The sequence below is a fragment of the Physella acuta genome, unplaced genomic scaffold, assembly GCF_028476545.2.
Source record: "Physella acuta isolate Inbredline_101_S28 unplaced genomic scaffold, ASM2847654v3 ptg002649l, whole genome shotgun sequence".
NCBI lineage: Eukaryota > Metazoa > Mollusca > Gastropoda > Physidae > Physella > Physella acuta.
The window spans coordinates 27855-45336 of NW_026734096.1; the positions used below are offsets into that span (position 1 = coordinate 27855).

The 17482-nt window shown below is 43.8% G+C and overlaps 1 protein-coding gene across 1 annotated transcript in view; it reads right to left on the reverse strand.

Moving 5' to 3' along the window:
* The window catches only part of LOC131933846 (DNA-directed RNA polymerase II subunit RPB1-like), a 31270-nt gene extending 19644 nt beyond the window's left edge, over positions 1-11626 (reverse strand). Inside the window, exon 1 of the mRNA XM_059290382.1 lies at positions 10148-11626. Within this exon, the coding sequence (XP_059146365.1) occupies positions 10148-11626 (1479 nt within the window). The remainder of the gene's footprint in view (positions 1-10147) is intronic.
* Between the last annotated feature and the right edge of the window lie 5856 nt (positions 11627-17482).

The window sequence follows — 17482 nt, forward strand, 5'->3', positions numbered from 1 at the left end:
TGAATGTCAGTTACCCGTTTGTCAGCAAATGTCAGTTATCAACCTATCAGCAAATGTCAATTACCCAGATATTAGCAAATGCCATTGTCAAACACCCACTTTCCGGCAAATGTCAAATACCCATCCGACACCAAATGTCAAATACCCATCCGACACCAAATGTCAAATACCCATCCGACACCAAATGTCAAATACCCATCCGACACCAAATGTCAAATACCCATCCGACACCAAATGTCAAATACCCATCCGACACCAAATGTCAAATACCCATCCGACACCAAATGTCAAATACCCATCCGACACCAAATGTCAAATACCCATCCGACACCAAATGTCAAATACCCATCCGACACCAAATGTCAAATACCCATCCGACACCAAATGTCAAATACCCATCCGACACCAAATGTCAAATACCCATCCGACACCAAATGTCAAATACCCATCCGACACCAAATGTCAAATACCCATCCGACACCAAATGTCAAATACCCATCCGACACCAAATGTCAAATACCCATCCGACACCAAATGTCAAATACCCATCCGACACCAAATGTCAAATACCCATCCGACACCAAATGTCAAATACCCATCCGACACCAAATGTCAAATACCCATCCGACACCAAATGTCAAATACCCATCCGACACCAAATGTCAAATACCCATCCGACACCAAATGTCAAATACCCATCCGACACCAAATGTCAAATACCCATCCGACACCAAATGTCAAATACCCATCCGACACCAAATGTCAAATACCCATCCGACACCAAATGTCAAATACCCATCCGACACCAAATGTCAAATACCCATCCGACACCAAATGTCAAATACCCATCCGACACCAAATGTCAAATACCCATCCGACACCAAATGTCAAATACCCATCCGACACCAAATGTCAAATACCCACAGGTCAATGAATTCAAATACCCATCGGTCAGTGAAGGTCGAACATCCATCTATCACTTTAAAAAAAAATTCTAAGCCGCTTAATTGATTTTTCCCCTCCAATTTCAGTCTGATCCCTAGTTAACAGCGCACTCTCTTTCGATGAGTCTTTTGCGCATGCGTGAGTGTTTAATTACCCGCGCTTTCCATATCCGTTTTCTAACGACATGAAAACAAAATGTAACTTACCACGTGCTCGCTATCTGTTAGTGATAGCCAGTCTTCGTGTACCAAATGTTATGTCTGTACGAAATGTCATTTAAATGTCAGTACGAAATGTCATTAAGATGTCCGTACGAAATGTCATTAAAATGTCTGTATGAAATGTCATTAAAATGTATCGGTACGAAATTTCATTAAATTTGTTGTACGAAATGTCATTGAAATGCGTTTGAACGAAACGTCGTTGAAATTCTTTTGTACCAAATGTCATTCAATTTAAATTCCAAATGTCAAACTGCATCTATATGAAATATATTTATAATGTCACTATTGAATGTCATGAATATGTATCTCCAGGAAAGTCAATGAAATGTAGGCTATCTGTAAGAAAAGTCATTATGAAATTTGTAGAAAAAGTCATGAATCGTTATCTAAGAAATGTCAGTACAGTGTGTCTCCACTAGGCTATGTACCTGTACCAAATTTTGACCGCGATAAGGTAAAAATCTGGACCAAACAGTGCACCTGGTAACACTGAGATAATGAGATAATGAGGTAATGAATGAAAGTCCACCCATCCCCATTTTAGTGACACGCAGAGTTTCTTCCAGGCATCTCTTCGTTTGCCCCCCCCCCCCGAAATTTTTTTACCGCCCCCCCCCCCGAACGAAATGAAATGTATATAATTTATATAGAATATATATATTTATAACAGTGTCCGCCCCCCCCCCCCACCCCCGAAAAAAGTCTACCGCCCCACCGAAAATTTCAAGTGCCCCCCCCCCCGGAGAAAAAAGTCTGGAAGAAACACTGGTGACACCTTAAACCCCACCAAACTACAGAACAAAAACTGGACGCTCTGGTGAACAGGACACACATACAGCCCTCCTGTATTATGTAATGCCCACAACTATCCTGTCGTATATAATGCCCACAACTATCCTGTGGTATGCAATACCCACAACCATCCTATATTATATAATGCCCACAACCATCCCGTGTTATATAATGCCCACAACCATCCCGTGTTATATAATGCCCACAACCATCCCGTGTTATATAATGCCCACAACCATCCCGTGTTATATAATGCCCACAATCATCCTGTGGTATGTAATGCCCGCAATGCCCCACCTGTAAACAAGGCACATCTAGAACTATCTTGTGTAATGTAATGCCCACGGTACCCTCCTGTGTGATATAATGCCCACGGTACCCTCTCTGACGTGAAGTACTGGCCCATGAAGAAGTGCAGCATCAAGTTCTGCTCTAGTTATTCTGGTCTGTACCTAGTTTTTTGTTGATGTAGGCCAGGGGTTTCCAAACTTTTGAGTCCGAGGGCCGCATTAACTATCAAATTTCAGTTCGGGGGGCCAGTTTCTTCCAGGCATGTCTTTGATTTTTCTGGGTAAAGTTCTTCAGCCATCACCAACAAACGATTTTCCCTTGGACAAAAAGATCTCCGCGGGCCGGATGAGAGGACTTCGAGGGCCGCATCCGGCCCGCGGGCCGTAGTTTGGAGACCCCTGGTGTAGGCCAAACACGATGATGTACTGGCCTGATCTGCTTCAAACAGCTATTGGGGAGGTGAAATCTGACAACAAAACACATGTTAAGTAGTTTGTTGATGTCATACATTCCTCGGGTTGAATCGGATGGAAGGGAATGCTGTAAGATTTGGTCACGACGTACCCAGCTTTACAGTTTTCAGTAAAGTTGACATTCGGTGGGATAGAGGAAGGAGAGTTCATCTATTTCGATGACCCTGGCGGATCGAATAAAATTAAATTTCAGAAAGTTAATGACCAGGTTGTCATGCCCACTTGAACGGACGGCTTCCACAATCTAGCCATTGTGTTTTGTCTAGTGTGGGTGTGTCAGTGTGTGGGTGGCTGTGTGACTGTGTGGTGTGTGGGTGGGTAGGTGGAAAAGGAAGGTCCCACCAGCTTGTCAGGCGCGCCTAGTTGAATGGACGACTTCCCCGATCTAACCATTGTGTTTTGTCTAGTGGGGGTGTGGGGGTGTGGGTGGGTGGGTGTGGGTGGGTGGGTGCAAAGGGAAGGTCAAAGAAGCTTAACACACCCCTGGTAATGGGGGCGGGGGTGGGGGTCATGTATACGAGCATTTAAAACCTCAGTAAAGATGTGAGAGTATGTATGTATATGTGTATGTCTATATGTAGGAGCATTTAAATTATCAATTTATTATCAATTTGAGAGTATGTTTGTATGTATGTATGTGTATGTCTATGTGTACGAGCATTTAAAACCCCAATATCGACGTGAAAGTATGTATGTATGTGTGTATGTCTATGTGTACGAACATTTAAAACCCTCTAGACAAACACTTAAGTTAATAACGTAGTTCAGATATTTGGGTCAGCTGATCGTGATGCGGGAGCACCGTGGGACCCCCACCATCCCCCCCCCCCCCCGCCACCCCGCCAAATGTCGGTGCCTACACGACGTATTTCCGGCCCCTGGCAGACGTCTGGTCTGTGAACTCTGCCACACCCCCTCCCCCACCCCCAAATTTGGATCAATGTCCAGCTTCTGTACCACTCGGACAGAACATCGAATTTCTTAATCGGTATCGATTATTCAATTCGGTATCGAATATTCGGCATGTCATCCTATTAGCGTTAGTATCGATTCCATGATACGATACAATATCGATATTTCAAAACGAGGAAATGGAATATACAGTGTAGGCCTACATGATGTCCAGAACTATTAGATCGCTTGGTCATTTTTTTTTCCAATATTCCCTCCACACTTCATCACATCGCTGTGTCCGGAAATTTCGTCATATCTATTTAGGGCAATTGTCATCAAACATGGGTAGATTATCTCCCATTTATAACTTGATCAACACCTAAAGCAAACATGTTGGAGTTGTTCGTCTAGCCTGTATTGAGTGTAACCAGATTTTAGCTTTACTGTTATACACTGTGATTGATTGATTGATTGATTGAATGATTGATTGATTTATAACTTAGCCCCAGTCTCTATTCTATTTCAAAGCACAACGCTTTATTTTTTTTCAAAATCCAATATGTCCCGTTGTTTCATCATACCTTTTGGCTTACGGTGTCGTTATAGGTCGATAGATAGATAGAGAGAGACAGAGAGAGGTAGAGAGAGGTAGAGAAAGAGAGACCCACCGTAACGTGGCCCACCGGCTCACCACACTAATTGAACCACCGGTCCACCAATGACCCACCGGCCCACCACACTAACGTGACCCACCGGCCCACCACACTAACGTGACCCACCGGCCCACCACCCGAACAAGTCACGTGTGTGATCCACCTCACCTCACTACCTATATTAAACGTTTGACAGAGATGCTCACACAAATATCGCGGCAACCAGAGATTTGTTTACTTAAAATCCAATTGAAAGATTCGACTTTTTAAGAGTTTGACTGAATGCAATATCTTAAGAGATCAGATTCATCAATCATCCGGTCGGTTGGTTTTTGATTGAGTTAAGGCTATCTCGTCTGTCTGTCTGTTGGCGTGCGGAATTTTATAAAATCAATTAATTGGAGTGGACAGTGTGTTTATGTATTTGTTTGTGTGTGCTTGTGTTTGTGTGTGAGTGTGGTGAGGTTGTGTGTGTGTGTGGGGGGGATGTTATATATTGCCCTGATTTTATCTGCTTCCTTTTGAAGAGTTGTGTTGAGCAAGTGTTTCGTATATAAACCAAGCTATGCTATCACAGTGGTGGTAGATTGTGGTCCTCTTCTGTGGACATGGTGAGACAGGACATGGTGAGACAGGGCATGGTGAGACAAGGCATGGTGAGACAGGACATAGTGAGACAGGACATGTTGAGACAGGGCATGGTGAGACAGGGCTTGGTGAGACATGGCATGGTGAGACAGGGCTTGGTGAGACAGGACATGGTGAGACAGGTCATGGTGAGACATGGCATGGTGAGACAGGAGAGACAGGGCATGGTGAGACAGGGCTTGGTGAGACAGGACATGGTGAGACAGGTCATGGTGAGACAGGAGAGACAGGGCATGGTGAGACTGGACATGGTGAGACAGGACATGGTGAGACAGGTCATGGTGAGACATGGCATGGTGAGACAGGAGAGACAGGGCATGGTGAGACAGGGCTTGGTGAGACAGGACATGGTGAGACAGGTCATGGTGAGACAGGACATGTTGAGACAGGGCATGGTGAGACAGGAGAGACAGGGCATGGTGAGACTGGACATGGTGAGACAGGACATGGTGAGACAGGTCATGGTGAGACATGGCATGGTGAGACAGGAGAGACAGGGCATGGTGAGACTGGACATGGTGAGACAGGACATGGTGAGACAGGTCATGGTGAGACATGGCATGGTGAGACAGGAGAGACAGGGCATGGTGAGACTGGACATGGTGAGACAAGTCATGGTGAGACATGGTATGGTGAGACATTGTATGGTGAGACATGACATGGTGAGACAGGTCATGGTGAGACAAGTCATGGTGAGACAGGAGAGACAGGGCATGGTGAGACAGGACATGGTGAGACAAGTCATGGTGAGACAGGAGAGACAGGGCATGGTGAGACAGGACATGGTGAGACAAGTCATGGTGAGACAGGAGAGACAAGGCATGGTGAGACAGGACATGGGTCATGGCAGCAAGGTCTAGGTCAAGATGAACCACCAACCTCGGTTCTTGACACGCAACACAAACCACAAAACGGCTTCAACTGTAAATTATTGATACACTTCTCCTGATGTGCCAGACAAGCTACATCATCAAAATGTGTGTGTGTGTGGGGGGAGTGGGGGGGGCGAGTGCAGAAAGGCTACATCATCAAAATGTGTGTGTGTGTGAGTGAAGACAGGCTACATCATCATGTGTGTGTGTGTGTGGGGGGAGTGGGGGGGGCGAGTGCAGAAAGGCTACATCATCAAAATGTGTGTGTGTGTGTGAGTGAAGATAGGCTACATCATCAAAATGTGTGTGTGTGAGTGAAGATAGGCTACATCATCAAAATGTGTGTGTGTGAGTGAAGATAGGCTACATCATCAAAATGTGTGTGTGTGTGAGTGAAGATAGGCTACATCATCAAAATGTGTGTGTGTGTGAGTGAAGATAGGCTACATCATCAAAATGTGTGTGTGTGTGAGTGAAGATAGGCTACATCATCAAAATGTGTGTGTGTGTGAGTGAAGATAGGCGGCTACATCATCAAAATGTGTGCGCATGTGGGGGGGGGGTGAGTAAAGAAATGCTACATCATCAAAATGTGTGTGTGTGTGTGAGTGGGGGAGGGTGAGTGAAGGAAGGCTACATCATCAAAATGTGTGTGCATGGGGGGGGGGTGAGTAAAGGAAGGCTACATCATCAAAATGTGTGTGTGTGAGTGAAGATAGGCTACATCATCAAAATGTGTGTGGGTGGGGGGTGAGTTCAGAAAGCCTGCAGCATCAGAATGTAAGGGAGGGAGGGGGGCAGAAAAGTTTCATCATAAAAATATAGGGGAGGAAGAAAAGCTGCCTACATCATCAAAATGGGGGCGTGGGCAGAAAAAACTACATCATCAAAATTGCTGCGTAGAAAAAAACTAAATCACAGAAATGGCGGGACACAAAAGCTACATCATCAAAATGACGTTTTAAAGAGCAGGAAAAGGAATTGTTCAGTGGGCGTGAAGCTCCCCATACCTGCAGACAGTACCTCCGGCAGGCAGTACTTGCAGGCAGTCAGCCGCGTGCAGTTCACACGTCACGTGCTCTGTTGACCTAATTGTAGACACCAGCCATGCGTGTGATGCCCAGCTCAGTGGAATATCTGCACTCAACTAGGGATGCTGCACATTGCATGTATGCTTGTCAGTATACTTGGTCATCCTACATACCATATAAACTTGTCAGTATACTTGTTCATCCTACCCACCATATAAACTTGTCATATACTTAACATCCTACCCACCAAATAAACTTGTCAGTATACTTGACATCCTACCTACCATCAGCATGTATGCTTGTAAGTATACTTGGTACATCAGCTTTACATCAGAAGAATTTACTTTGTAAACAATATGCACACCGAAATATTATTTCACCCCACGGGAATTCTATTACTTTAATGGATTCAGACTTTTCAGAATTATGTTTTCTTCTCTGTTAACTTTATCATAAATAGATCTATAATGTATCAAATTCAAACGTTTCACAAACTTGAATTTAGCTGCTATGTACAACTTTATTAATTATAAATACCGAGAGCGGGTGGAACAATTCCAAATGTACTGAGAACCACGAGGTCTAGGGGAGACCTTAAAAAAGATGAACTCGACTGGGCTCCATCCAGAGTTTCTCCCCCCCCCCCCTCAGAACGAAATGGAATTTATATAGAAAATATATACTTTTAACAGTGTCTGCCCGCCCCCCCTCCCTGAACATTTTAGTCCGCTCCCCGAAATTTTCAAGTACCCCCACCCCCACCCCCCGGAGAAAAAAGTCTGGAAGAAACACTGTGCAAAAATCAACAAGATTCTAACTTTGTAATTCATAATGTGGGTAGTCACTTACATAACCCATGAAACGTCCAGATGGACCATTACACAATCAAACCTTCAACTTTATAAAGATGATCCGATGAAATTTCCTAATCCTTGTCTTTATTCTGCTACATAATTTCTATTGGCAAACACTTTTTGTGCTTAAAAGATATAAGCTTTGTTCAGCATATCAGATATTGAATTTTTTTTTTTTTAATTCAAGAGATTCTCACAAATTCAACCAAATGACCCATACAAGAAGAATCGTGTAAATAGTCCTATTTTACACAATTCGCGCAATAGTGTTAAATTTTAAAAGCTATGCTACATTTACACTTTTATTGTTACTACTTTAATATACATAGTATTGCAACCATTTTACTTGAAAACAAAATGCCTGTACATTTACCCAACACAAGGAATTCAATCATTTTTTAGCCTCTTAATTACAAGCTTTTATTTAACTTGCTTCCTCTGTCTTTCTGTCGTGCTTTTGTCTTTTGTCGCGATATGTATCCAAACTGGCGATCGAAATTTCGACCACCTCTGGCTGACCAATATCTATAAAACTTGACACGCAGTGGTTTTTAGTCGTGCAACTCTATTGTATTAAAATTTTCAAAGTACAGAAAAAAGTGCATTAAAAGCGTTTTAATAACAAGCTTTTATGTAATAATGCATTACAGAGGAGAACACAATTTTTCTTTAAATAAATAAAAATGAACTACTATTTAAATAACTAGAATTAAAAGCGTGGGTCGCTTCTTGAATTTTAGTAAAGGTATTCAATTCCTAATAAAATCTTGTAGTTTAATAGTTTTTTGTGTGCATTTTTTCTATAGTTAATTTGGGTACTTGGGTACCAAACTAGTCCCGATACATTTTACGTTTTATCTGCTTACTTTTTTTCTATGACTCATAGGGTTTTTTTTTTTTTTGCGCACAGTTGGCCAGAAAGTCTAACAAATCTGGACAGCTTCACATCAACCTAATCAACTTACGGAGGTGGGGTGCGCGACAGTTGCGCTGCAAGTAAGACACGTGTCACCCACGTGATCGCCGCACACCGATTATATCGCGTTCTTATCTATAGATAGATACCTCTTTGGGAGAGATCGTGTCGCGGTCACGTGACCCCGGCCGGCCTCCGGTGGAAAAGTTTCTCGAGGTAATTAGGGCACCGATCGGTGTTTACCTAAATATCCGGTTGGTTGTGGGCGGCTAAAAATAGCACACAACAACGTGACACGCAATGTACCCATACGATTTTTTCTACTGGGGGACCAACGCGGAGCTAATCGCACCATAGACGTGGATCAACTGAGGCGTGTGCAGCGTTTCTTCAGGCATCTTTCCGGAGAGGGGGAGGGGGGGGGGTGGTAAACATATCGCCCCCCCCCCCTCCCAAGACACTAACCACACCACCACTCACACTACCACTGTTGACCGAGCTCAGTATTGTAAAAAAAAACGATGTTAAAACAAAATTCAACTGCAATTTTGATGGGGGTGGGGGTGGGGGGGGTGGTGGTAAACATATCGCCTCCCCCCCTCCCAAGACACTAACCACACCACCACTCACACTACCACTGTTGACCGAGCTCAGTATTGTAAAAAAAACGATGTTAAAACAAAATTCAACTGCAATTTTGATGGGGGTGGGGGGGGTCTTAGGTTGAGGTGTGACGTCATTTAGAGGGTATGGCTTTTGGTGACGATGTGTGACGGTGGGGAGGTAAACATTGTCAAATTAGCGTGAAGTAATTTATATATGACATTCCCCCCCCCCCAAGATGTGGGGTGGGGGGGGGGTCTAGGTGTCAGTGTGGGGGTCTACGTCTCAGTGTGGAGGTCTATTTTCCGTATGGCTACATACCAGTTTTAGTGTACTAGTTTCGATGTGAAACCTTCTAGCTACAACCTTTAGTTTCTGTACGAAAATTGCTCATGTGAATAAACGCACATGCATTAATATAAGTCTGAAGTGAGTTTAGATGCACAGACAATTGGGCACAAAATAACCGTAGAGCAACTCTCCACAGAAGTCTACCCGGAACCTGATATGCATAGTACACGGGTCTGCCTTCTTCTTAGTTTTTAATTAATTTTTTTTATGTCCTACCGGATTCCCTCCAACACAACTAAGTATTACGTGTCAACATGTTATGTGTCATATAGACCGTCGACTTCGATTTCAGCCTGATTTTCTTTTTGGATTTGCTGGCATAGCTTTTGTCCAATCTACAAGGCAGCTGTTGTTTGATTTTGGAGTTGTCTCTCTTAGAAGAGTTGCTGTCCCCAGCTTTCGAGCATCATGAGCCCATGGATTGGAACTCGGGACGCCGACCCATAGAGTGATCGAACTGTGATATTTTTTTGAAGCAAAGTCATGTTTCCGTTGTATGGAGTCAGCTACTAACGTAGATGAAATAAAAAAAATAACATTTTAACAATGTTTAATTATTGTTGTTGTTGTTTCATTAACACGTGGACAGAGGCGGCTTACGTGCTTGCTACTACACATAGCTGTACTGTACTGAGACTGTACTGAGACTGTACTGAGACTGTACTGGGGCTGTACTGGGGCTGTACTGGGGCTGTACTGGGGCTGTACTGGGGTTGTACTGGGGCTGTACTGGGGCTGTACTGGGGCTGTACTGTACTGGGGCTGTACTGTACTGGGGCTGTACTGTACTGGGGCTGTACTGGGGCTGTACTGGGGCTGTACTGTACAGGGGCTATACTGTACTGGGGCTGTACTGGGGCTGTACTGTACTGGGGCTGTACTGGGGCTGTACTGTACTGGGGCTGTACTGTACTGGGGCTGTACTGTACTGGTGCTGTACTGGGGCTGTACTGGGGCTGTACTGGGGCTGTACTGTACTGGGGCTGTACTGGGGCTGTACTTGGGCTGTACTGGGGCTGTACTGTACTGGGGCTGTACTGGGGCTGTACTGGGGCTGTACTGGGGCTGTACTGGGGCTGTACTGTACTGGGGCTGTACTGGGCCGTACTGAGGCTGTACTGGGGCTGTACTGTACTGGGGCTGTACTGGGGCTGTACTGTACTGGGGCTGTACTGGGGCTGTACTGGGGCTGTACTGGGGCTGTACTGTACTGGGGCTGTACTGTACTGGGGCTGTACTGGGGCTGTACTGGGGCTGTACTGGGGCTGTACTGTACTGGGGCTGTACTGGGGCTGTACTGGGGCTGTACTGGGGCTGTACTGTACTGGGGCTGTACTGAGGCTGTACTGTACTGGGGCTGTACTGAGGCTGTACTGTACTGGAGCTGTACTGTACTGGGGCTGTACTGTACTGGGGCTGTACTGGGGCTGTACTGGGGCTGTACTGGGGCTGTACTGGGGCTGTACTGGGGCTGAACTGTACTGGGGCTGTACTGAGGCTGTACTGTACTGGAGCTGTACTGTACTGGGGCTGTACTGTACTGGGGCTGTACTGTACTGAGGCTATACTGGGGCTGTACTGGGGCTGTACTGAGGCTGTACTGTACTGAGGCTGTACTTTACTGGGGCTGTACCTGGGCTGTACTGTACTGGGGCTGTACTGTACTGGGGCTGTACTGGGCCGTACTGAGGCTGTACTGGGGCTGTACTGTACTAGGGCTGTACTGGGGCTGTACTGTACTGGGGCTGTACTGGGGCTGTACTGTACTGGGGCTGTACTGAGGCTGTACTGTACTGGGGCTGTACTGTACTGGGGCTGTACTGTACTGGGGCTGTACTGTACTGAGGCTATACTGGGGCTGTACTGGGGCTGTACTGTGGCTGTACCCAGACTGTACTGAGGCTGTACTGGGGCTGTACTGTGGCTGTACCCAGACTGTACTGAGGCTGTACTGGGGCTGTACTGTACTGAGGCTGTACTATGGCTGTACCCAGACTGTACTGAGGCTGTACTGGGGCTGTACTGTACTGAGGCTGTACTATGGCTGTACTGTACTGGGGCTGTACTGTGGCTGTACATGTTACACGTGTGTAGTAATGTAGCTGCTAATCGTTATAATCCCCACCCTCACCGTGTCCTTTAGCGCTAGTCTTATCACGTTTGTATCCAGGTGTGTGGGTTTTTTTTCCAGGTAATCGACTGACACCTGGAGGGCTGCTGGAGACAAAGTGATGACGTGTACACGAGAAAAATGTTGGGTCATTATAATCTGAGGCGTCCCAGTGTTAAGTCAACTTTAGTCACCAGAGGCGCCCCAGTGTTAAGTCAACTTTAGTCACCAAAGGCGCCCCAGTGCAAAGTCAGCTTTTGTCAAAGAGGCGCCCCAGTGTTAAGTCAACTTTTGTCAACAGAGGCGCCCCAGTGTTAAGTCAACTTTTGTCAACAGAGGCGCCCCAGTCTTAAGTCACCTTTTGTCAACAGAGGCGCCCCAGTGTTAAGTCACCTTTTCTCAACAGAGGCGCCCCAGTGTTAAGTCACCTTTTGTCAAAGAGGCGCCCTAGTGTTAAGTCACCTTTTGTCAAAGAGGCGCCCTAGTGTTAAGTCAACTTTTGTCACCAGAGGCGTCCCAGTGTTAAGTCACCTTTTGTCAATGAGGCGCCCCAGTGTTAAGTCACCTTTTGTCAACAGAGGCGCCCCAGTGCAAAGTCAACTTTATTCACCAGAGGTGTCTAAGTGATATCTCAATTTTTGCCACTCCAAACCATCAATAGCATGAACATAAAGAGAACTGTGTCTCTGGGTAGGTACATGACACACCTCGGTAGAAAAAAAGCAGATAATACTACTATAAGAGCAATAGACACAATTACGCACACACACACAGACACACACACACAAACACACACACATGACACACACACACAAATACGCATGCATAAGCACACTCTCAAGTCTCCCTACACGCACACATACACACTCCAATCCAATTAAGTTTTTTTAATTAAACCCCGCACGCCAACAACAATAAAAGAGGCGATTGCGTCATCTCGTGGTATCTCACAACCCACCGACTGTCTGGGGTCAGATGTATCTGTTTCTAAATACTTGAATTGTATACTCTCTAATCCAAAATCCACTTACAATCTTCAAACTGGGAGCCATATTTCTCTGGGTAAATGGGATTTTGATCATTGAGAGCATTGGAGCATCAGTGCTTATTGTGTATTACAGGAAGGGTGACACGGGGTGTGAGTGTGAAGGGGGAGGGGGGGGGGTGATGGAGAGTTGGGAGGGTGGGGTAGTTTGGTGCAGGGTATCAACCGAAACAGTGTCCGTTGAAATATATCTTTATTAAAATATTATATGGGTGTAACCATCGAACCTTTGGTATTATATTTGAAAGAACCAAAAAAAATCGTATGATTTCTGTATATCTAAAAGATAAATATTATATTGCTTTAAATTTAAAATCGAAAAGATAAATATCATATTGCTGTAAATCTAAAAGATAAATATTATATTGCTGTAAAGCAAAAAGATAAAAGATAAATATTATATTGTCGTAAATCTAAAATCCAAAAGATACATATTATATTGCTGTAAATATGAAAGATAAGTTTTATATTGGTGTAAATCTAAAATACAAAAGATAAATATTACGTTGTTGTAATAGTTTAAGTAGCTTCTTTAAAACTGGGCATAATTTTGGCTACATGGTCTGTTAAACACTGGTTTCTCTAAAGATAAACACAATCTTCAATGATCTGCGTAATCAATTCTTTATGTAACTCACTTTATATATGCGATACAGTGGAGAAGCAAACACGATATCATTTTCGCAAGATCTGCATTTTACAAGTTCATGAGTCTTATCTATAGCTGGGATTTCCCAGTTCCTGTATGGTCAATGATCATTCCTTCACTAATTAACAGTACATTTAGTATGACCGTCGGCATTCCTTCACTAGTTAGCAGTACATTTAGTACGACCGTCGTCATTCCTTCACTAGTTAACAGTACATTTAGTACGGCCGTCGGCAGTTGTTCACTAGTTAACAGTACATTTAGTATGGGCGTCGTCATTACTTCACTAATTAACAGTACATTTAGTATGGCCGTCGGCAGTCATTCACTAGTTAACAGTACATTTAGTATGGTCGTCATTCCTTCAATAGTTAACAGTACATTTAGTATGGTCGTCATTCCTTCACTAGTTAACAGTACATTTAGTATGGCCGTCGGCATTTACTTCTTCACTAGTTAACAGTACATTTAGTATGGTCGTCATTCCTTCACTAGTTAACAGTACATTTAGTATGGCCATCGGCATTCCTTCACTAGTTAACAGTACATTTAGTATGGCCGTCATTCCTTCACTAGTTAACAGTACATTTAGTATGGCCGTCATTCCTTCACTAGTTAACAGTACATTTAGTATGGCCATCGGCATTCCTTCACTAGTTAACAGTACATTTAGTATGGCCGTCATTCCTTCACTAGTTAACAGTACATTTAGTATGGCCGTCATTCCTTCACTAGTTAACAGTACATTTAGTATGGCCGTCGGCAGTTGTTCACTAATTAACAGTACATTTAGTATGGTCGTCATTCCTTCACTAGTTAACAGTACATTTAGTACGGCCGTCGGCAGTCATTCCTTCACTAGTTAACAGTACATTTAGTATGGCCGTCGAAAGTCCTTCACTAGTTAACAGTACATTTAGTACGGCCGTCGGCAGTCATTCCTTCACTAGTTAACAGTACATTTAGTATGGCCGTCGGAAGTTCTGGAGTCTTGGCGTGGGCGTTCCCCTCCCCACCCCGAACGACATAAACATATCTATTTTCTTTAGAAAACAAAACTTAACCAGGGTTTGCCCATTCTCCCAGGAATTTAAGGTGCATCGCCCCCCCCCCCTCCCCCGCCACCAAACAGGCCCACTACAGCATCGTTACTGACGGCCAAAATGTTTTGTTTTTTTTGGCGGGCCAATCACCCTTTGTTGTAAACTTATGATCTTCAACAGACACGTCCTTAAATCTCTAAGCTAAACGAACACAACTGCATACAGTTTAGATGGTTATTGAGTTATAAAAGGTGATATCTGCCGTTGATTTGATTACAGCCTGTTCTAGTTCGTATGACAACACAGCAGGGTAACCTACTGAAGTGATGGGACCTTACAAGTTTACCAACAGGGGGGGGGGGGGGGGAAGGGGGTCGAGGAAGGAGTATTTAGTTCAATTAAACAGTGAACCAAAGTCTTTATCGTATTGTTTATGGGACGACGTGCCCTAAGCGGTAGAGCGAACCAGTTTCAAATCAATAGAACGTCTCTGAGTCCACCCAGCCCTGATGGGTACCTGACTCATGTTAGGGAAAATATAGTGCTGACTACACCTTCCCTTCGTAAGCCGAGATCAAGAAACATGAACTCTACTTCATCTGCCCTATGAATCGCTGTCTAAAGCGGATTCTTTACTTAATATTATGGTTTGCTTATTTACTTTATGTAGCATTTTGATATACCAGCGGAGGTGACTTGATTTAGCAAGAACCTATGAAGTTTAGATAGCCTTCCTAATAAACACAGCAATTTTTTTTAGTTGGCATTATACCAAAAAGCTACCGTGTTTCTATACACATTTCAATGTATTCATTTAATTACTAATTAGGGCCTATCAATTTTCGTAAAGACAAAGAAATAAATAATATTTACGAACCCTTATCGCCGTATCATGAACCACCCCACCCACAGCCCTTTCCCACATTCGCAAGCAAACAAACAAGATCTGGGTATCGGAAATGCACAATCACTAGACCGTGACCAAAAGCTGTTCAAACCGGTCGTGATGACGCGGGCCAGCGTGAGCGGAACTGTGAACTTATCGTCACGGTCTGCTGATCACAGGTCCGTGCACCCCCCCCCCCCCCTCAATCTTGTAAGCATCTCGAAACACTGCACGCACTCATGCATATTTCAACGGTGCTTGGGATTTGTTTTTTCTTTTCATCGTTACGTTGCTAATAACTGTTGATTGTAATGTCGTCAGGTTGTTTTCGCTAAGAAATGCTGACGATGGAACAGGGGTATTCGGGGTGGGGAGGGGGAGGGGGGGGGGTTGTGAACGCTTATGACATTTTTTGGGGGTGGGAGAGTGTTATGAGCACTGATGATAGTATAGAGGTGGGGCATGATGGGAAAAACTTATGACAGTATGGGAGGGGTACTGTAGAGAATGCTATTGACATTGGGGGGGGGGTTGAATTTAGTGTAATCGTATGCCATGATATGGGGGGGGGGGGAGGATAGAGAGTATCGAGAAAGTATATGACAGTATAGAGGGTGGGGGTGGGAAGTTAAGTGACAGTCGATGAGAGTATAGGGGGTGGGTTGTGTTGTTGCAGTATAGGGGTGGGGGTGAGGGGTGACAGTCTTTGACAGTATGGGGGTGGGGGATGTTGTGACAGTCTATGACAGTGTGGGGGTGGGTAGTGTTGTGACATTCTATGACAGAAAAGAATATTAATAGTTTTATAATATTCTTCTCCGACATACGAGGTGCTGGGGTGGTGATGGGGGGGGGGGGGGGGGTTGAAAAACTATAGCAGAACACCTGGTGGTATGAGGAAAAATGGTTGGGGGGGGGGGTCAATATTTCTACTTTTTTAGTTAATTAGAAATATTTTTTTTTCAATAAGTGTCCTTGTTTTTATTAAGCTCATCCTTCATTATATGGTGAAAAGCTTTCAAAATAGTATAATTTATGTGATACATGATGTAAATTGTATTCAACCTAAATATTTCAACGCTAAGCGTTATTTTAAAAACGACATTTTATGACATCGGCGGTGTCAGCAAATTTATACCAACTTTGTGATGGGATGCGAAAAATTACATCGGCGGTGTCAGCAATTTTATACCAGCTTTATAATGGGGTCGGGAATTATTACATCGGCGGTGTCAGCAATTTTATACCAACTTTGTGATGGGGTGGGGAATTATGGCATCGGCGGTGTCAGCAATTTTATACCAACTTTGTGATGGGGTAGGAAAAATTACATCGGCGGTGTCAGCAATTTTATACAAACTTTGTGATGGGGTAGGAAAAATTACATCGGCGGTGTCAGCAATTTTATACAAACTTTGTGATGGGGTAGGAAAAATTACATCGGCGGTGTCAGCAAATTTATACCAACTTTGTGATGGGGCGGGAAAAATTACATCGGCGGTGTCATCAAATTTATACCAACTTTGTGATGAGGTAGGAAAAATTACATCGGCGGTGTCACCAAATTTATACCAACTTTGTGATGGGGTGGGGAATCTTCCATCAGCAAAAATACAAGTCCTAGATCTAGTTTTAAAAAAATGTTAATGACCACATGAACCTTACACGTGAACATTTGTAATTTTAAAAAAAAAAAACCTATCATAACTCTCGCACATGTCGATAAATATGTTACATGGCGTTGACAGGTGAGTGAATAATCGTTATGAATCAAAATTGCTGATATATATATATATATATATATATATATATATATATATATATATATATATATATATATATATATATATATATATATATATATATATATATATTTCACAACACTGCTTTACAGTTTTGTTTCCTTAACATTTCTATATTAATCACTTGATGAAATTGAATGAAGTGTAATGATGTGAAATAACAAAGTTTGTATTGCCAGATGCCTTGGTGGATTTAGAACTTACGTGTGTGTGCGTATGTGGATGTATATGTTCGATTTAGTCGGCACCGAAAAGTAGAGCTACACAGATGTGAGATGGTCGTCAAGGTTACACGAGCACACAACACACAGCATATGGTCAGCCGACACACAACACACTGCAGATGGTCAGTCGACACACAACACACTGCAGGTGGTCACCCGACACACAACACACTGCA